Here is a 21751-nt window from a genome sequence, read left to right on the forward strand (position 1 = left end):
TACGTTCTACGAGATCATTATATCATGTTATTAAACGCCACCTTGTAAACATCCAACATGTTATCATTCCAACAACAAGTTTCCATATATCATCAACCTTTCTTTAACATTCTAAAATTTCTACTTCAAACATCCAACAATTACACACACTTCATCACATTCACACACAAGTTAACCAAACAACACATATGACCTTGACATACACCCCCCATGTGACCGGTTCAAAATTGTAGGGCGAGTTCGCGGCTTCAGGACGTCTCCCAAGCCTTTGTATTAGCTCCTACAACCTTTACCCCAGATTCATTTTAATTGACTCGCTATGTTCATTAGGTTCATTGGTTACAGGTTTCAGGATCGTCGCTCTGATACCATTTGTAACACCCCCATACTCCAAGTGCCTTACCAGGACCACTCAGGTATGAAGATATTACCATCTCGGTTACCCGAGGCAATGATAATCAAATAAACAATGAAGAAACAACGTTTAAATATAAATACTTAGTGAAGAGTTACAATTCTCAAAACCAAACCAAAAGTGTAATACATGTTCTCAAACCGACGTTCTAATCGAAATGTAAATAAACTAATAAGCTACAGCGGAAGACTCCTATCATCATGTCGTGGCAATCCCGGCTATCCCAAAGACTCATCTCATACTGCTCAATATCCGCTCACCATCCCCGAATGGATCACCGCAGGTTTACAAAACAACAACCGGGGTCAGTACTAATCACACAACTCAATATATATATACGATAAGATAAACAGACAGCTTAACTGTCACACATACACAACCAACCAATTCCAATCATCCCAATCACTGACTGTCCACTGGACCAGCCCTGCCAGTGGGGGACCGCAGCCGTACCCACCAAATCCCCGCTCCACATAGTGAGCGATAACCCTGTCCATTAATGTGCACATCCCTTCTGTGGCGGGTTCCACAGAAGGCGAAACTAGGGCATGAAGCCACTCCCGCAAGTGACCCCACTCAGCCGAGGACACGCCTCGAGAACCACAGACAGCAGTCACAATCACAACCGTCACAATACAATTACTATATCAAACAATCAATCTCAACACATCAACAATCATCCCATTATGGGACTAATACTGAGTAGGAAATCCTACCTGGAAAGCACACTGTCAGACGGTCTCTACTGCTGTATCAAAAAGCTTCCTCTATGAACCCTCCTCCTATCATACAACATATAAATGCTACCAAATCAGACACTACTCAAAAACCCCCAAATCCCTATATTAGGGTTTAACCAAATTAAAGGAAAGACAATAAAAAGGGTACATAGATCTTACCCTCGACGCAAGGAATTCAACGGTATAACCAACGATGAGAACCGACCTCCCAAACTCCAGGAATTGCTAACAATGCGATTAAGATGGTGAACTTGTTTGCTTTCTCTCTTAAACAGTAAATTAGGTTTTGCAAAAGTGATTTAGAAACAATGACGGAAGGTTATATATCTTAATCGCATAATTAACAAAACCCGAGAAAACTTCCCGTAAAACCGGCTACTCGATCGAGTACCCAAGGTACTCGATCGAGTACCCCCTTACTCGATCGAGTATCCCAGCTACTCGATCGAGTACCCAACAGGTCAGAAACTTTTCTAAAACGCAACTTACCCTTACTCGACAGAGTAAGGCCCACTCGATAGAGTACCCAAAGACTCATAAATACGGAGTATTACAGAACTGGCTTGTGTCACCGTCCCCCTTCGCCTTGGGGGGCCTTGCCCACTTCTGTCCATCATTCTTGCTTAGGGTAAAGACCTCGGCTGGAGAGGCGACCAGGGGGGTGAGACTACTGTACCGCTTCTGGTAGTATGGTCCCGAACTCCCCCCGGCGCCCGCCGAGTGCTGTTTCCTATTAGATCTCTCAGGCCGTGACCTATTCCCGTCACGGCGTCCTTCATCTACGTTGTCCCGGCGGCTCTTCCTTTCTGGGTGCCCAGCTTCACTGTGGCCTACCCAGGTTTTGTGATAGTCTTCCACCTTTACGGCTCGGTCGGCCATCTTTCTGGCGGAGTCTAAGTTGAGGTCTTCGCACTTGATCAGCTCGTTTTTGAACTCGCCTTTCGAGAGGCCTTTCATCGCCGCAAGGCCGCCGGTTCGGTGTTCACTCACGGATCCGCGAACCTTAGCGTCGAATCTTTTCACGTAGCTTCGGAGGGACTCGTCCTCCCCCCGTCGGATAGTTAGGAGATCGATGTTTCCACGGCCCTTCTCTTGTTGCAAGCATCTTGGGCTATGAAATTGTCTCTCGTGTCGGCATAACAAGATACCGAGCCATTAGGTAGCCCCTTGTACCAACTCGAGTCATCCCATGGGGTCATTAGGAAGACTCGGCACCACACCTCATCATTTGCTCCCATACCGATATGTACGACTCGAAAGCCTCGGCATCGTCGGTCGGGTCGCTATCCCCTTTGTATGATAAGGGCGGCGGCTTCGGACTTAGTCGGCACGGGGATCTCGAGGACATAGGTGCGAGGGGTTGTCGACCACGTGTCGAATGACACGCGGTGATCGGCTCCTCGCAACCTTAGTCCGGCTTATCTCCTCGGCGGGAAGGGCTTCTTGTCCGACTTTGGTGAGTCGGACTTCTTTCATTCCTTCGGGGATGGCCTCGTTGTTGCCGCGCGACGCCTGTCCTCCCGCGAGTGGGGAAGGACTCAGTGTCCGCCACCGGCACCACGGGCTCTCTTTGGCGTTCTAGCATGCCCGACTCCTTGTATCGCTCCGGACAAGTTGTTCGGAATCACTCTATGGGCCCTGGTCACTGTGGATGCGCTGCCCCCCGTCGTCGTGACGGGGGTAACCGGCGTACTACCCATCAGGTCCAGGAATAGCTTTAATTTGGCCGCATCGACCACATGTCCCATGACAGTGACTTGGTCGGTAGACGGCGGTGTTTCAGCTCTTTCGGCATCCCGAGCGCCGTGTCGTGACTCGGCGGTGGGGGGATCGCCCGATCTCGGAATTACGAACGTGTCATCCTGGAAGAATGCAGTTCCTTCACTCACAGTTTCTTGTTGCTTTGACATCTTCTTAGCTCGCTAAATGGTTTTTTTTTTTTTTTTTTTTTTTTTTTTTTTTTGGTAATGTAGGTGACTAGCTTTTAGTACGTATCCCCACAGACGGCGCCAATTGTTCCGGGTGTAATTCCGGAGCAGGATTGTGACCACTTGAGCTTGTAGAATGATGTCGTTGCTCGTCTCTTCCTTTCACTCTTTTCTGTAAAGATGAACAAACTGAGGGCTCGGCTTGGGGCCGAGCGTACTCACTCCGACGCTCAAGTCAGTAAACTTAGAGAGATAAGTTGTATGTTTAACTTGGCAAAGTATATTGTAGAGAGATAAGGGAGTTTTATACCAGATTTTCCAGTTCGTTTCTCAATGAGAGATGTGGAGTATTTATAGACTTTCACCTTTTGTCACGTAGTGGCCAAGTGGCGTAGCAGGTGGAAAGATTGTCTTACCCTCGGCCGAGGGACCCATGACAGGCCGACAGGCCTGGTTGACTCCATGCCGAGGGGACTGGATGTAAGTATGCGGATATGCCTCTCGGCCGGCTAGTTGCCGAGCCGAGACCCAAGTGACAGGCCGACAGGCTTTGTCGGTTAGGCCGTTTTTCCTTTGACTTGTTGTCTTTTAGCTTTGACCTTGGTCAATATGTTGACTTGGTCAGCGGGTGCAGAATATGCCCCATCAAGGGTGTTACACAAACTACCAGCAGCACCACCCAAAGTTCCCTTTAACACCAACCTCGGACAAGAAACTGTCAAACACAAACAAAGTCCACCAACGAAAGCCAAACAGCCACCTCCGGTGACAAAATCGAACTTGGACATATACACACGATCAAGAAGTTTATCTTAATAATTATGTCAATATAATTAGTTTAATAATAAAGTAATTATTTTAATAATTATGTCAATATAATTAATTTAAACATTAAATATGATTAAAATATTAATTTTAAATATGTTTTACATTTTTAATAAATACTCCCTCCTATTCACTATAATGTTCCACATTGTTTTTTGAGTAGTTTTTAAAAGGAATGAGATTTGTGGTGGAAAATGGAGAAAATGGAAATTAAGAGAGAAAATGTATCATCTTACTCCCTTCAATTTCATTTATTGTTCCTCTTTCTTTTCGGCATAAGAAATCAGGGAATCAATTTAAACCACACAATACACATGACCCCACATCAAATTGATTTTGGACCACACAAAGTTGTCTAAAAAAGGAAAGAGGAACAATAAATGAGATTGGAGGGAGTATTTCTTATCTCTCCCTCTAATTTGTTGACACCTCATGAGTCATGCTCTCTTTCCTCCGTTACATTTTCCACTATCTACATCCTCTTGCTCTTCTATTCTTCTATTTTTCTTATACAATAGAGATGATCCTCTTACATTACTTTTCTTATTATTTTAATTATTATAAAATATAAAAAATAAAAATGATAGTAACATGTAATATGTTAACTAGTAAGTGAGCACAAGGAAAGTGAAAGATCTTGTGACACCCTTAAATCAAGCCTTAATTAATTACGTAAATTCTACAGAAAAACTGGTAGGATATGTTTGTAATTGGTTCAACTAGCCAAAAACCTGTAATTTCAAAATTTTTTCTAAACCAATCACAACATTTCCAACATTCCCAAAAGCGGGTGCCAAAACCTGCAATGCTAATAATCTAACTTACTTAACACCGCTAAAGGTAAGAAAATACATAATGATACAACCCAAAATGGAAAAGGGAGACATATGTCCCTTCAAATTATATACAAAACCAAAAGATAAAAGGTTTCTACAAAAGAAAGCCAAACTAGGTCAAAGGTTCCTTGCTCACTAGCTCGTCTGTGACCCCAACTAAGCATCAACAACCTGTCAATCGCATTTTATACAAACACGAAAGCCACAATTCAGTGGGGAGTAACTTCGAGTCCTCCCAGCCACGAATCGTCATAATTAATGTAACATGTAGTAAAACATGTAAACTATATGATAAACAATGTAATTATCATGTAAATCTAACCTATGACCCCTAAACTGACCAAACTAAACTATCATGTGAATCATATAATTCAAATAGTAATCCAAACTTTATCAATCAGAACCGCTTACATCTCACCTATTACGATTCATAAAATCACCATACAAGAAAGGGCAATATATCAAAGACATGCATAAGTTCTTAGCACGATCAATAGTCACTTTGTAACTCGAGTCTATACCACGAGGTAGGGAAGGTAATCGAACCGGTATCTTGGCTCAGCGGTTAATATTAATAAAACATGGCCAAGAGACAACACAACCCTAGCCTAAAATCTGCGCAGACCTAGACATGCGGATACACACCACCGCACCCAAGACCCACAACTTTTTTTAAAACAAAGTGAAGTGAGTACCCTAAGGAGTCCACCAAAGGGTTGGCTAGTACTTAAGCTGACCCCATACTATCAAAATAAGTACCTGAGGTCATGCCCCAACTTGGATATAAATCCACTAGTCAGGAACACAAAGGCTATCAAGCAGTGAACATATACTCGTCAGAGACTATAAAGACCTATCTATGATGAAGGCCGAAGTACTCACCTAGGACCTAGTCCCAGCTAGTCCCAGCTTGAATACTTTAGCCCACACCACACAAGACTCACCACACAAGTCAAGTAAGACACCCACTTAACCATAAGAGGGCAAAAAGTCCTACTTACCAACATAAATACTAACATTCTATCATGTGAAAGGCTATATAAATGTCTATTCAAAGATACAAATCCAACAAGATCCTCAATAAGTATTAAATACCAATTTTCAATTCTAACAATTTTAATAATATTAAAGGCTTTAGGGGAAACTAGGGCCATTTCTACAATACAAGACACTATTAAATTCAATAAGCTATACATGTGAACTAAAGCTTGATAAATGGCCTAAAACAAGAAAAAGGCCGATTATCTAAATCATTCAACCGAATTTTTACCCGCAACCCCACCCGCGACAGTGCACGGGTCAAATTGCGGCCGACCAATCACTCAATTAATCGACATCGCATCACCAAAGGGACTAAGGCTCGAGTTTTTCAAGACAATCAACAAAATATTACAATTATCGCTATAAAATTCATTTTGTAAACTATCCTAACATGTGATAACTATTAATATAAGCACAATTTTACCATTAACATACTTTTTATTACTAGTATGAATCAATTCAAAATACTACCCCTTTGTTACTTATATTAATTATAACATTACTCAACCAAAAATGACCAATATTGTACGAAAAACCGCGAAACAAGCACGGACCAACCCGGGCCAACCGTGGGCTAGCCGTGGGCCTCGCCACGGCCTGCCCGCTTTCCGCCCGTCCCCCTACACCACCATTTTTTTCCATTTTTGTTTAGTAAAAGACCGTCTGAACATTTAATTAATCGTTCCCAATTCAACTTTGTTAATTTAAACTAACAAAAGGCATAAATTAAACATGCATGCAACAAATTTTACATGTGAAAACTACTACTCAAACAAAAATCACCAATCATACAAAAACAACAAAGATTGTGACGATAATTCGTCGAGTAACTCGAAATATGTTACCTTAAGCTAGAAAATGAGCAATTAGCACCTCAAAACCGAAACCCTAACAACAACTAGCCGATATCCTCTACAATATACGAGTCCCCAAACTCGTCTTCCAATTCTTCACCTAAATAAACAATAAAAACACAATAATTAAATATAAATACCGAATTTACCGAAATTTCGTCTTAAAACAACTTAATGAAAACTGAAATTAAATTATACCAAGTTGTAGATCTCGACGAGGGGATTCCGGAAAGGTAAATTTCGTGAAAATCCGATAAGAAACGAAGAAATTATGGCCAAAACAGCTTGATTTTTGGTTGAAAATGGTGTTTTGGTTTTGAATGTTGAAGATGACGATGGAAGCAAGGAAAATCAGAAAAAAATAAAGGGGAAGGGGGGGTTTGACGCGTGAAAGGGAGAAAGGAAAGGAGGGAGTCGGGTTTGAGTCGGGATTTTTCGAGTCGGTTTTGACTCGTTTCAATAATAATTAAAACCGTAAGTCAAACGCAAATTCCGTCAAGACCAAAATTCTTAAACACGAGATTACAAGAAAATTGAATATTTATACTACCCATTTCCAAATTCGTTTACCCAATGTTCAAAAGAATTGTTATTTTCCCCCCGATACGCCCTTATTTCGAAATAAAAAGTTTTACACGGTTTAAACTATTTTTAAACATCTCGAAACTATCAAAATAAATACTTTTCTTCAAAATATAATAAAATTATATTTCTTTGAATTATTTTTACTTTAAATACTTAAATATCAACTTTTATTTGATTAATAAATTATTTCCGAAATATATTAATGATCCGAAATTACGGGGCGTTACAGATCTGGTGACAAAATCGATCCCCTAAGTAGTTCACAACTCTTGTGGAATTCAACTCCCGCATGCGCAACCAAACGACTTTTCCGAATTCATGTGAAATCGTATACAGGAAAATAATTCACGTGAATTGGATATTCCGGTGTCAATTAAATTCCTAGATGAACCAAACAAGGTAAATTTGTCATTTTAAGAAATGTGGAAGATGTTAGAGAATAGGAGGGAGTGTTAGTTTTGATTAAAAAAAATCGTTAAAAAAAGGCGTTAGAAATTATTTATTGACTCGTATTCTGACTCTAACACGATCCATGACCCCTGTATGACCGGGCCCGACATATATTCGACCCGACCTATATTCTGAACCGATCCGTATGACTCAACCCGGGACTCGACCCGCGTGACCCAGCTCGACATATATTCTGAACCAACCCGTATAACCCATCCCGAGATTCGACCCGCCCGACGCGTTTGATAGGAAAAAAAGCGGTCAACTCTCTGAACTTCCTTTTGTAAGGAAAAAAAGCGGGAAAAGCAAAAGCACAAGAAAACAAAGAAAAAACTAAAACAAGTGGAAATCTTAGTCTTTCCCGGGTTAAAGTATCCAATTCATTCCCCCCACCTCACCAATCTAACGTCCCTATTCCCTTTCATTCTCATTTTCTACTTTCTACCTCCTCCGCCATGAATCTCCTTTTCTTCTTCATTCTCATCTTTGCGCTCCGCCTTTCAGGTAACTCTCCTATAAAACCGTCCATCAACCATTTAATTAAACACAAAAAAACTTACAATTATTCAACTTTAAAACATCGATCATCACTATAAATTGAAACCCACGTCTCACGTTACCCTGTTTACATAACAAAATCTTACTATTGCTATTGGGTCGGGTCGTATTCGTAAGTCATAACTCGTAAGACGGTGCTGTGAAACAAATTGTATTCTTACTATATTTGTTTTGACAATTCAATGAATAGCATCATCAAGAACCAGCAAAGGAACGTCATTTAGACTAGTGAACAAGTGCAGTCACACAGTATGGCCGGGCCTACTTTCAAGCGCTAAGTCGCCACCGTTACCTACTACCGGTTTTGCCCTGAAACCCGACAAGTCCCGAACCTTGACCTTCCCTCATTCCTGGTCGGGTCGGATATGGGGTCGGACCCACTGTTCAGTCAACGCTGCTGGTAAATTCTCCTGTCTCACCGGCGATTGCGCCTCTGGCAAGGTCTCGTGTGGCGGTGCAGGTGCTATTCCTCCTGCCACCCTCGCTGAATTCACCCTTAACGGCACAGGTAGGTTTGTAACTTTTACTCTCCACTAATTATAAAATAAGACAGTCTTTGTTCGCCCGCTGAAATTTCTCGCCCCCTAACTGCAAATCCTAGCTCCGTCACTGATACTAGAACGGATTATCCACTAGTCTTGGATAAAAGTATAAGACGGACTCATACAAATCAACTAGTCAATTAGTTTGACGATTTCATATTCTGATTAATTGTTTAGGTGGACTAGACTTTTACGACGTTAGCCTTGTGGACGGATACAACCTCCCAATACTAGTAGCGCCTCGTGGAGGTCACGGAGGTGATTGCAGTCCAACAGGGTGTTTGGTTGATTTAAATGAAGGGTGCCCTAAAGAGTTGAGTGTGATTACGACACGTGGAAATGCTAGCAAGAGTATCAAAGTTGGAACTGCAGTGGCATGTAGGAGTGCTTGTGAGGCGTTTGGGAAACCGGAGTATTGTTGCAGTGAAGGGTTTAATACGCCTGATACTTGTCATCCATCGGTGTACTCGACTTTGTTTAAGCAAGCTTGTCCACGGTCGTATACCTATGCGTATGATGATAAGACTAGTACCTTCACTTGTGCTTCCGCGGACTATATCATTGTCTTTTGTCCTCCTCCGTACACAAGGTAACAGTTCTTGATGTTGTGTTTAAAACCTTGCTATAATCTGGTGTGTGAGACCGTCTCATTTAAACACTAGTAATCCTAACGGTACTAATACCATATCTAATTGTTCTTCTGGCCACAACCTAACTAGGTCTTCCCTCCTGGTTTCCTGATAGTCCTATAATCTTTTATAATCTGTTGTGTGAGACCGTCTCATTTAAGCATTTGTGACAGTAAGCTCAATTGTTTTGTGGGAGCTGTTGCAGCAACAAATTACTGGGAGCGAGAAGAATGGCAGGTGAATTGCCATTGGTGAACAAAACAATGATGCACCTGCGTTCAAGGGGTATCAAAGGCAACAAGGCATCCCCAGGTTTATCCCCAGGTTTGGCTTTTCCTCCATTTTCTTGCTAATGACATAACATTCATCGGAAATTTCAGAGCGGTATGTAGTAGAAGAGAGAAGTGGCCGTGGGAGTCTTATTTCGACCCCATCAGCTCCTTCAAACTTCTACCGGTTCCACTTTCTGAATTTCACACTGAACCTTTTGTTGTCCGAAAAATGTAAATATCGACCATACACGTTTTGCCGCCTCTATTTACTCCTTGCACGGTCATTTTTGAACTTAATCTACCCTATGTGATTCCTAAACATCTAGAAGAGACTTTCTATCCTAACTAAATCCTAAGTGCCAATCTATGCTTGTTTTGAACATAACTTAACATACGGTCATCCAGGGACGGACGCAGGATTTTATTTAAGGGAGGGCACTTGAATTTTTTTTACTAAAAGAATGTTTATCCAGGGGCGGACACTGGATTTTACTTAAGGGAGGGCACCAGGATTTTTTTTATAAAAAAAATGTTTGGTTTTGCATTTTTTTTTTACTAAAAGAATGTTTGTTTTTGCATATTTTTTCCCAAAAAATAATACAAAAAGTAATGCTCTTGGTGGGATTTGAACCCTAGTGAGCTCATTTAGAAAGTGAAGCTCCAACTATTAGTCAGTTGTAGATTAATGCTATTAATAAATACCAATAACAAATAATTTCTAAAGTTATGGTGTTTATTATGTGATCTGATTAGAATATGTCTAAGATGCTTATAATATTCTCTCTAACTTGTACGGAGTACTATAAATAGAGAGGCTTAATGTTTGCCATAACTAACCTAAGTCTAAGTGTTATATCTCTCTAAAACACCTCTTGTATGCCTTGTAAAATATATTCTCTTCTTCACACAAAAAAAAATATAAACTTTCTCTTATCTATAATCTTGTCTAACAAATTCATAACAATACTCTTAAATATATATTGATTCTGTCAACCCTTTTTTGTGGCTGTGCTCACTATATATATGTGTCCTAATCTTGGTATCAAGTCATGGCAGATTAAGCTTTGCCTCTTATCCTCTAAAGAGTTTTAAGTAAATAATGATCAATCGGCGGCAATCATTGACACGACCCGAAAACACGACACGAACCCGACACGAAGTTAGCGGGTTAGGGTCAAGATGTTGTGACCCATTTAAGTAATTGGGTTGACACGACACGACACGAAACTTAAATGGGTCGGGTTAGGGTTGATGTCTTTTGACACGAACCCGACACGAATAACTCATTTATTTAAAATTGTCTTAATATATTTGGATTGAGTCAATAATTCAACAAAACAACTTAAAAATTAGCATTTTGATTCATCATTTTTGGGTTAATAGGTTATAAAGCGTAGTTTATTGAAATAGTTTATTGGGTTAAACGGGTTAAGTGGGTTAAAAATGACCTGCATAAAGATAAATGGGTTAAACAGGTCGGGTTGGGTTATAGAAAAATTAAATGGGTCGGGTTAGGGTTGAGACAAATGACCCGTTTATGTAATTGGGTCGGGTTAGGGTTGAGGTAGTAGTGACCCGTTTAATATTGACACGAACACGACACGACCTGATCAGCTCTATTCGGGTCACGGCTCCATTCTGGGATTCGATTGATTCATTTCGATTGATTACTTCCTCCATTCGATTGATTGGGATTGTTTCGATTCGATTCGATTCGATTGGCTCCATTCGATTCGATTGGATTGATTCGATTCAACTCCATTCATTCGATTCACTCTAAAAAGCCAGAAAGAACATGGCCTTAGTGGGTCTTCCACAACATAAATTCACATTAAACATAAGAAAAAGAATATGAGAAAATAATACCATGGCTGCATGGAGTTCTATGTAGGGGTGTTCAGAATAAATCGAACCAAAAAACCGTCCATTTTTAAGGTTCGATTAACCGAACCGTTTCGACAAAGCGGTTCGTTGAACCGAACCGTTACCTTTATTATGGAAAAGGTTCGGTTAAGGTTCGCAATTTTAGATAACCGGTTAACCGCGAACCGAACCGTTTCACAAAAAAGTAAGCAAAAAATTAAAATATTATATAAAAAACTGTTCTTTCGTTTAATTTTCTTAGTGTATGCAAATTTAAAATTTCTTAAATTGATTAATGCTAAAGTTTAGCTTATTAACTTTATTGTTGGGTATAATATATAATGAAAATTTAATTAAACTATTAGAAAAAGTTAACGAAAACTGAAAAAAAAAAGAGTAATATAGAACGATTATCAGTTAACCGGTAACCGAACCGCTAATAACCGTTTAAAGTGGTTAACCGAACCGTTTATAACCGTTTCTACGGTGCGGTTTAGGTTCGGAGTTTTGCCAAACCGAACCGTGTGCGAACCGAATTAAATTAGAGGTTCGGTGAACCGAACCGCGAATGAACACCCATAGTTCTATGTGTCTCATACCTTGATGTGGAAATTGATGAATAGAAGAATCACCTCGCTTTTATGACCATAAGGCCCTGTTCTTTTGGACTGAAATTGTCGAATCAACCGAATCGAATCGAACTTAATGGAGCTGAATCGAATCGAATCAACTTAATAGAGTTGAATCGAATCGAATCGAATCGATTCGAATCGAACTAAATCGAATCAAATAAAAATAAAAAGATAATAATAATAACAACAATAACAATAACAATAACAATAACAATAACAATAACAATAACAATAACAATAACAATAACAATAATAATAATAATGATAATAATAATAATAATAATAAATATTATTCATTATTATTATTATTAATATATTAATATAATCTAATAAGTAATATAAAAATTGCGATCGTAACCTAGCTTCGCAACCATGGCCCGGGGCCGGCCGCCTAGGGCAGGGGAGCCTCCCGTTCCTACTGCTTCTGTGGAAAATACTTCTGTGGTTGTTGAAGACGTGACTGATGAGCCCGATGAGACTGTTATGCCGCCGTTGGGCAAGGCTCCACAAACGGGGACTGCATCGACTTCTGGGACGAAGGCGACTTCTCCTGTGAGTACTACTTCGAAAACTTACTCTCAGGTACTGAAGAATTCCTCTAAAGGTATGAATCTTTCATTCTTCCCTGTGGTTGACTCCTCGGTTAGTATTGAGGAAGAGGATATTGTTAAAGAGGTTGAATATTGGCAAACTGCTCTTGTGGGCACTGTTCTGGGTAGGCAATCTACGCTAGTTCAGATTGAGAGCTTGGTTTCTAAGTATTGGACACATATCACAACCCTAGAGATTCTGTATTTTGCAAAGGGCTGGTACTATTTCAGGTTTGCAAGTGCGGAAGACATGGAAAAAATTCGCTCAGATACTTGGAACGTGAATGGATTCCCTCTAGTCTTTAAACCGTGGAGCCCTACAGTGGTGGATGAGTTAAATGTTACTCATGTTCCTGTGTGGGTGCTATTTCCCAATCTTGACCCTTGTTTTTGGTCGAACTCTGGCTTGAGTAAGGTTGTTAGTGCAGTTGGCAATCCTATTTGTGCTGATGAACACACCACCAACAAAAACAAGTTGGCTTTTGCTCGAATCTTAATTGATGTTGATCTCTCAAAGGAGCTTCCAAAGGCAGTTCAGATTCAATCCCCTTATCGTGGCACACTTTTGCAGAAGATTGATTATGAATGGGTCCCCCACTTTTGTACTGCCTGTAAAAAGGTTGGGCACACCAAGGACAAATGCAATCCTGCTGGTAAACCTAAGGCTAAAACTAAGACTGTTTATAGGCCTAAGCAAACTGTGGACTCTCAGCAGGTAGTTGCTTCTTCAACTGCTACTGGGAGTACTCCCAAAACTCCTGAGAAGAAGAAATCTCCTGTGAAGACAATTGTTGCTACTAAACTTTCCAACAGATTTTCTGTACTTCAGGATGGAAACTTAATTGAGCCTGATCATACTGCAGAGTCTCCTTCTGAGGTTGTTGTACTGGACACTGAGGGTGAGCACTCTGTCAGTGAGACTAAGGATGCTGTGGTTTTTGAGTTGGATCCTGGGGACGCTACTGCCTCCCATGATCCTCACCATATGGAACATTAGGGGTCTAAATGACCCCTTAAAGCAGCAAGAGGCTCACCAACTCTTGCTGGATAAAAAGGTGGACTGTGGGCTTTGATTGAGACCCATGTAAAGCACACAGCCATTATGGATATTAGTAGTAGATTTCTTCCTTACCAACTTGTTCATAATAATGATATGCATTACAATGGTCATATCTGGATTTTTTGGAAACCTGTTGCTGTTGCTCTCACTGTTCTTCACAAGTCTGCTCAGCATATACACTGTTCTCTCCTCTATATTGCCTCCCAAAAGCATATGGAGGTTACTTTTGTGTATGCTTTTAATGCTAGACTTGATAGAAGGGGGCTTTGGTCTCATCTTCGGTCCATTTCCTCTCAGGTTACAGTGCCTTGGTTATGCTTTGGAGATTTTAATGTTGTTCTAAATATTGATGAAAGGCTGGGCTCTTCTCATGTCCAGTTAGCTGACATTGAAGAGTTTGGTCAGTGTCTTGATAATTGTAGTTTGGTGGATCACCCTGCTACTGGTTGCCATTTTACATGGAACAATAAACAGGGTGATGGTCTCAGATGGGCTAAGTTGGATAGGATTCTGGTTTCTCCTCAGTGGTTTGCTAGTTTTCGTTCTACTGCTACTTTTCTGAATGCTGGAATCTCTGACCACTCCCCTTGTCTGGTTCAAATTGATGGTATGGCTCCTCCTTGCAGACCCACATTCAAATATCTGAACTGCTGGGCTCTCTCCCCTCAGTTTCAGAGCACTGTTTGCAGGAGTTGGAGCTCTCATTATTATGGTGGCCATATTGTTTCCCTGTTTCAGAAACTAAAGAAGCTTAGGAGTGGGTTAAGGAAACTTCACACCTCCTCCTTTACTAATCTTTCTGATAGAGTGGCTACTTGCAAGTTAGCTCTTAAGCATTGCCAGGACAATCTCAGTAGTTCTCCTATGGACTCTAATCTTCTTAGGGAGGAGAGGGCTCTGGTTCAGGAGTATCTTCAGGTTAAAAGAGCTGAGATGCAAATCCTGTTCCAAAGGGCTAAGTTTCAGCATATTCAGCTTGGAGATTTAAGCTCTCAATATTTTTATGCAAATATTTCTGCCAGGAAAGTTAGGAACAACATTGGGAGCATTCTTGATGCAGCTGGTAAGCTATGTACTGGCTCTCGTGAGGTTGCTCAGGGGTTCCTTGCTTACTATTTTTCTCTGCTGGGCTCTTCTATTCCAGTTCTGCCTTTGCCTTCCCACCTTTTTCTGCATGATACAGTGTCTCCAGAACACTGTGGCTCCCTTATACAACCTGTGAGAGTGCCAGAGATTTTGGATGCATTGAAATCTATTGACAGAAATAAGAGCCCAGGTATTGATGGTTACTCTTCTGGCGTCTTTTTGGATGCCTGGACTGTAGTTGGTCAGGATTTTAAGAATGTTGTTTTGGAATTCTTTCAAACTTGTTCCATGCCTAAGGTAGCTAATTCCACTTTGCTTGTCCTTGTCCCTAAGATGGATACCCCTCTTACTGTCAAAGACTTCAGACCTATAGCCTGTTGTACTACATTTTATAAGGTCATTAGTAAAATTCTTGCTAATAGACTGAAACAGGTCCTGGACTCCATTGTTGGTCCAGAGCAAGCTGCTTTTGTGGCTGACAGAGATATTTTTGACAATACTATGTTAGCTCATGAGCTTGTGTCTAAATATGGCCGTGCTTATCTTACTCCTAGATGTTTATTAAAGGTAGACATCAGGAAAGCTTTTGATTCAGTGAATTGGACTTTTCTCAAGGACTGTATGCTCTATCTTCATTTCCCTTCAGTTTTTGGGGACTGGGTCATGGCCTGTATTACCTCTCCTTATTACTCTTTGCTGGTAAATGGTGAAGTGCAAGGGTTTTTCCCTGGTAAATGTGGACTCAAGCAGGGTGATCACCTGTCCCCATACCTTTTTGTTCTCTGTATGGAGGTGTTATCAAGGCTTCTCAGAACACTCCCTAAGGTGAAGAACTTCTCATATCACCCAAAGTGTGTTCAGTTGAACCTTACTCACCTTATTTTTGCTGATGATTTACTTGTCTTCACTAGAGGGGACCTCCCTTCAGTCAAAGCTGTGTCTGACTGCCTTGATCAGTTTAGCATGCTTTCAGGCTTGGTTGCTAATCCTTCTAAAACTGATCTCTATTTTGGAGTAGTTGCAGCTGATGTTAAGGATCTTATTTTGGCTGCCATTGGGTTTAGTGAAGGTAAATTCCCTTTCAGGTATTTGGGTCTGCCCTTGTTCAATGCACGGATTACCCAAGACATGTATCGGCCCCTACTTGATAAACTTAAAGCAAGCATTCTGCATTGGGCAAACAAGAATTTAAGCTATGCTGGGAAAACATTGCTTGTGAATTCAGTCATTTTTGGTTTAAACAACTTTTGGGGGGCAAGTATTTTGTTCCCTAAGGTGGTCATAAAGAAAATAAATAAGATTTGCAAGGATTTCCTGTGGGGTATTTCTGATGGAACTCGAAGGCATGCTTTCCTTAAGTGGCAATTACTATGCTCCCCAAAATTAGAGGGGGGATAGGCATAAAAGAAGTCCTAAGTTGGAATTGTGCGCAAATGATCAAATGGGTCTGGAAATTGCACAATGTACCTCAGTCTATCTGGACTAGATGGGTTCAAACTTATGTCCTTAAAGGGCAGAGTCTCTGGTTAGCAAGGCAAACAATCTCAAATTCTTGGTATTGGAACAATGTGGTTAAGATGAAGGATCTTATTCTTAATATTGCTGGCTCTTCTTCCCCTTGCAATGCAGCTGCTTGAGAGGTGTACCTATCATGCTAGGTTTGATACTAATGCTGCTTATGATCTGGTGAGAAGTAGGCATGAGCATGTGCCTTGGCATTCAATTGTCCATGGCAAAGGCTGTCATCCCAAATACTCTTTTACTGGCCTTATAGTTATGACTGATAGCCTTCCTACTGTGGCTAAGCTTATTACTCGTGGGTTGTTTTTGGTTAATCGCTGTGTGCTCTGTGAATGCTCTATGGAGGACCTTCACCATGTTTTCTTCAACTGCTCTTATTCTCGGCAAGTTTGGGCTGCTGTAGCTAAATGGGTGCATCTCCCCCTGTCTTTCTCCTTGGATACTATTGTTCAAGCTTTTCTTTCTGAGTTCAGGAATGGCAAGCAAAAGGCGTGCTTGATGACCTCTTTCCACTTTATCTGGAAGGAAAGGAATTCTAGGATTTTTAAGGGGACTAAGTCCTCGTCTGATTCTCTTTGTATTGTTATTAAACGTGTTGTCTCATTGTGTCTGTATGGCTCTTTTGCCTAGGTTTTTTGTTGGTTATTTTCTTTTTTAGGGGGCCTCCTTGGTCTCCTTTGTAGGAAAGGGTGACAAGGATCTTGTATGCAACACTTATTTTGTTGAAATAAAAGATCTATAACTTTTCTGCAAAAAAATAAGTAATATAAAAAATAAATATACTAATATAATAATAAATATAGTAGTAATAATAATAATATATTAGTAATATAAATGATAATATTATTATTAATATTATAATATATTAAATAATATAATATATTAATAATAATAACTAAAAAACAAATATGATAAGTATAATATAAATATTATAAATAATAATAATTAATATAAATAATAATAATAAAAGTAATATAATAATTTATTAATACAATAATAATAAATATGTTATTAATAATATTAATATAAATCAATATATTAATAAAATAATAAATATAATATAATAATAATAATAATAATAATAATAATAATAAATATTAATACACTAATATTTCCATAAATCATAAATCATAATAATATAATAATAAATATAAATTAAATAATAATAATAATAACTATAATAGTAATATAATAAATTTTAAAAATAAATTTTAATATAATAATAACAATAGTAAATAAATTAATATAATAATAATGATAACAATAAGAATATAAAGTAAGAATAATAATATTAATATTAATGTTGAAATAAACTAATCTGAACTGAACTGAACTGATCTGAACAGAACTGAACTGAACTGAACTGAATGGAGCTGAACTGAACTGAATATAGCTGAACTGAACTGAACTTATTAGAACTGAAATTAAGTCCAAAAGAACAGGGCCTAAGAACCCAAAAGTTATCTTCTCATATCCTTGTACCTACATGGTTAAAAAAAGGATATAACTCATTACTTTTAAAAATTTCAAAGGATGGATAATAAAAACCAACTTTGTTATTGATGGGGCATATTCTGCACCGCTGACCAAGTCAACATATTGAGCAAGGTCAAAGATATCCACAGCAAAGTCAACGACTCAGACAGTCTAGCCGAAGCAACCCATCGGCCTGTCACCTGGGTCTCGGCCTGGCAACCCGCCAGCCGGGGCACATATCCGCGTACTCATATCCAAGACCCCTCGGTCGGCCTGCCATGGGTCCATCGGCCGAGGGTAGAACGGTCTTTCCACCTGCTAGCCACTTGGCCACTACGTGACAAAAGGTGAAAATCTATAAATACTCCTCAACCTTCATTGAGGAAAGGATCCACAAAAATTAACCTAATAACCACTATTCATCTGGTAATATCTTCCTTATCTCTCTACATTTTACTCTTAGCCAAGTAACAACAACTTACCTCTCTAAGTTAACTGACTTGAGCGTCGGAGTGAGTACGCTCGGCCAAAGCCGAGCCCTCAGTTTGTTCATCGTTTCAGGAGAGATCAAAGGAGGATTCAAGCAAAGACGTCATTCTACAAGCTACGAGTGGTAACAAATATCTGCTCTGGAATTACACCCGGAACAATTGGCGCCGTCTGTGGGGAAAGACACTAGAAGCTAGTCATAATCATTCCCAAACAAAAAAAAAAATATACACAAAAACCCACCCAAGAAGCTAAGAGGATGTCAAAACAACAAGAGGTATTCGTAAATGACGAAACCGAACTACACCAAGATGATACCTTCCACAATTCTGGAGTCGTGCAGCCCTCCACCGGCGGAGTAATCCAGCCGGAATTCGGGATGCCAATAATGCCAGACACGCCGCTGCCCGCCACCCAGGTCACCATCATGGGACAGGTGGTTGACGTAGCAAAACTGAAGATGCTCCTCGACCTAATTGGGAGTACGTCAGCTCACACCGTCACGCCGGCAAGAGCGGCGGAAACCGTCCAGGAGACCAGGGCCCAAAACGTGACTCCGAGAAATTTGAACGGAGCACTAGGAGAGGCCGACCCTACCAAGACGCCGGAGGAGCCCAAAGTGGTCGTGGTAAACCTAAGTCCTTCTCGCACTCGTGAGAGGACAGCGTCGCTGCAGCACCGACGAGGCACACCCCGGAGGGACCAGAGAAGTCCGACTCAGCAGAGTCGAGGAAGGAGCCCGAGTCGGAGAAGGAGTCCTTCCCGCTACGAGGAGAGGAGTCGGACTAGGAATGCGAGGAGCCGATCGCCGCGTGTCATTCGACACGTGGTCAGACAGCCCCTCAGTGCTTACGTCCTTGAAACCGCCGTGCCAACCAAACTAAAGTTGTCGGCGATCACATACAAAGGAGATAGCGACCCAACCGACCACGCCGAGGCTTTCGAGTCTTACATGTCGGTATGGGAGCAGCCCGATGAGGTCTGGTGCCGAGTCTTCCCAACAACTCTGCATGGGATGGCTCAAAATTGGTACAAGGGGCTTCCCGACGGTTCGGTAGACTGTTTCGCCGACCTAAGAGACGCCTTCGTAGCCCAGTACTCTTGCAACAAAAGAAGGGCCGTGGAGACGTCGGACCTCCTAACTATCAAACAGGAGGAGGGCGAGTCTCTACGAAGCTATGTGAAGAGGTTCGACGGCAAGGTTCAGCAGATTCGGGAGATCAACCCCGAACGGCGGCGGCCAGATCGATGAAAGGCCTCCCAAGGGGAGACTTAAAAGACGAGCTCATCAAGTACGGGGGTTTGGGCCTAGATGCCGCTAGGAGGATGGCCGATCAGGCCATCAAGGTAGAAGACTACCACAAGACCTGGGTAGGCCCCCACGAGGCCGAGCCCTCAGAAAAGAAGAGCCGCCGGGATGACAACCCGGATGAAAGACGACGTGACAATAACGGGTCACGGTCCGATGAGAGACGCCGTGACAATAATAGGTCACGGTCTGACAGATCTGCCAGGAAACAGGACTCGACGGGCGCCGGGGGGAGTTCGGGAACGTTTTACCAAAGGCATTACCATGATAAAACCCCTCTGGTCGTAACGGCCGCCGAGGTCTTCGCCCTGAGCAAAAAGGAGGGCCAGACATGGGAAAGGCCCCCCAAGCCAAAGGGGGACGGTGACACGAGCCATTACTGTGAGTACCACGGCCACACCGGTCACCTCACTGACAACTGCCGTTACCTGAAGAATGCCATTGAGGAGCTGATCCGGAAGGGGAGCCTCGGCAAGTATGTTGCCAAAGGCCAAAATACTGACGCCAGCGGTTCAGATAAGAAATCCGTTTTTCAACGGATAGGAGTGATCCATGTAGTCATCGGAGGTAACGAGAACGGTGGGTCAGCCCATGGGCACAAACGCAGACCGAACGAGCCGTATCAGGCCATCAACTTTGTGCCCAACACAGCGACCCCCGCTTCCAACATTCCCGATATGACTATTAGAGGGAAGGACTACGAGGGAGTCATCGCCCCTCACAGCGACCCACTCGTAGTCAACTTGGACATATCCAACCACCTGGTGAAGAGGTGTCTGATTGACACAGGCGCCTACACGAACATCATGTTCGGGAGTGCTTCCACGACCTCGGCTACCGAGAATCAAGGACTTGAGCCCCCGCACCAATCCACTGTACAGCTTCTCCAGGGCTGGCCTGGTACCCCTGGGTTCCATCAGACTGCCAGTGATGCTCGGCGAGGGGAATGCGGCTAAGAATGTCCTAGCTGAGTTCGTCGTCATTGACGGCTCGTCCGCCTACAACGTCCTCATAGGCCGAGTCACTCTGAGCGAGGCCGACGCGGTTATGTCCATCCGGGCCCTGACACTGATGTATGTCTCGGACCGGGGGGAAGCGCATAAACTCGTCTCCAAGGACGAGAAGGACGAGGTGGTCAACGTTCAGATATCTGCCAGAGGATGCAACATGCAATCCCTCAAAGTGGCAAAGCAATCAGAGAGGGGGAAAAGCTCATCCTTACAACAGGAGGGCAACCTCATGGACGCGACTGACGGCTGACAGGGAAGGAGCGCCTCTAAAAAGGCATTAGGGAACTAGTAGACCCTGTATAGCGGCGGAGGTGTCCAAAATGGCTGTGGGCACCCCGACGCATTTTTATATATCTAATGTAAAATCGACCAAGTCTCCCAACAAAACGTTCTTTTTCCCCATAGTCACTAGTTATGAAGAAGCCGACGCCGGCTCACACTGTCATACCGACAAGAGCGGCGGTCGTTATGAAGAAGCAGACGCCGGCTCACACTGTCATACCGACAAGAGCGGCAGTCTCTACCAAGAAGCCGACGCCGGCTCACACTGTCATACCGACAAGAGCGGCGGTCGTTATGAAGAAACAGAGGCCGGCTCACACTGTCATACCGACAAGAGCGGCAGTCTCTACCAAGAAGCCGACGCCGGCTCACACTGTCATACCGACAAGAGCGGCGGTCGTTATGAAGAAGCAGACGCCGGCTCACACTGTCATACCGACAAGAGCGGCAGTCTCTACCAAGAAGCCGACGCCGGCTCACACTGTCATACCGACAAGAGCGGCGGTCGTTATGAAGAAACAGACGCCGGCTCACACTGTCATACCGACAAGAGCGGCAGTCTCCATCAAGAAATAAGCGCCGTCGCAGTCACCTAAAGTAGTAGACGTAACGGCAGTCACCCCCAGAGGTGTGGCGCCGTCGCAGTCACTCCAAATGGTAGACGCCACGTAACACGCTATGAAGAAGCAGACGCCGGCTCACACTGTCATACCGACAAGAGCGGCAGTCTCCATCAAGAAATAAGCGCCGTCGCGATC

The 21751-nt window shown here is 42.2% G+C and overlaps 1 protein-coding gene and 1 long non-coding RNA gene across 2 annotated transcripts; one reads left to right on the plus strand and one right to left on the minus strand.

Moving 5' to 3' along the window:
* Positions 1-4557: 4557 nt before the first annotated feature.
* Positions 4558-7057, minus strand: LOC141602578 (uncharacterized). Its single transcript, XR_012524538.1, has 3 exons — positions 6838-7057; positions 6631-6739; positions 4558-4915 (listed from the first exon to the last, which is right to left on the minus strand). It is a non-coding gene; the product is annotated as an uncharacterized LOC141602578 (long non-coding RNA).
* Positions 7058-8048: 991 nt separating this feature from the next.
* LOC141599525 (thaumatin-like protein 1b) lies at positions 8049-9847 on the plus strand. Its single transcript, XM_074419559.1, has 4 exons — positions 8049-8178; positions 8423-8740; positions 8952-9363; positions 9609-9847. The coding sequence occupies exons 1-4, from the start codon at positions 8130-8132 to the stop codon at positions 9754-9756; spliced, it is 927 nt and encodes a 308-aa protein (XP_074275660.1). The 5' UTR covers positions 8049-8129; the 3' UTR covers positions 9757-9847.
* The last annotated feature ends 11904 nt before the right edge of the window (positions 9848-21751 follow it).

Source organism: Silene latifolia, chromosome 9, assembly GCF_048544455.1.
Source record: "Silene latifolia isolate original U9 population chromosome 9, ASM4854445v1, whole genome shotgun sequence".
In the NCBI taxonomy this organism is placed as follows: Eukaryota; Viridiplantae; Streptophyta; class Magnoliopsida; order Caryophyllales; family Caryophyllaceae; genus Silene; species Silene latifolia.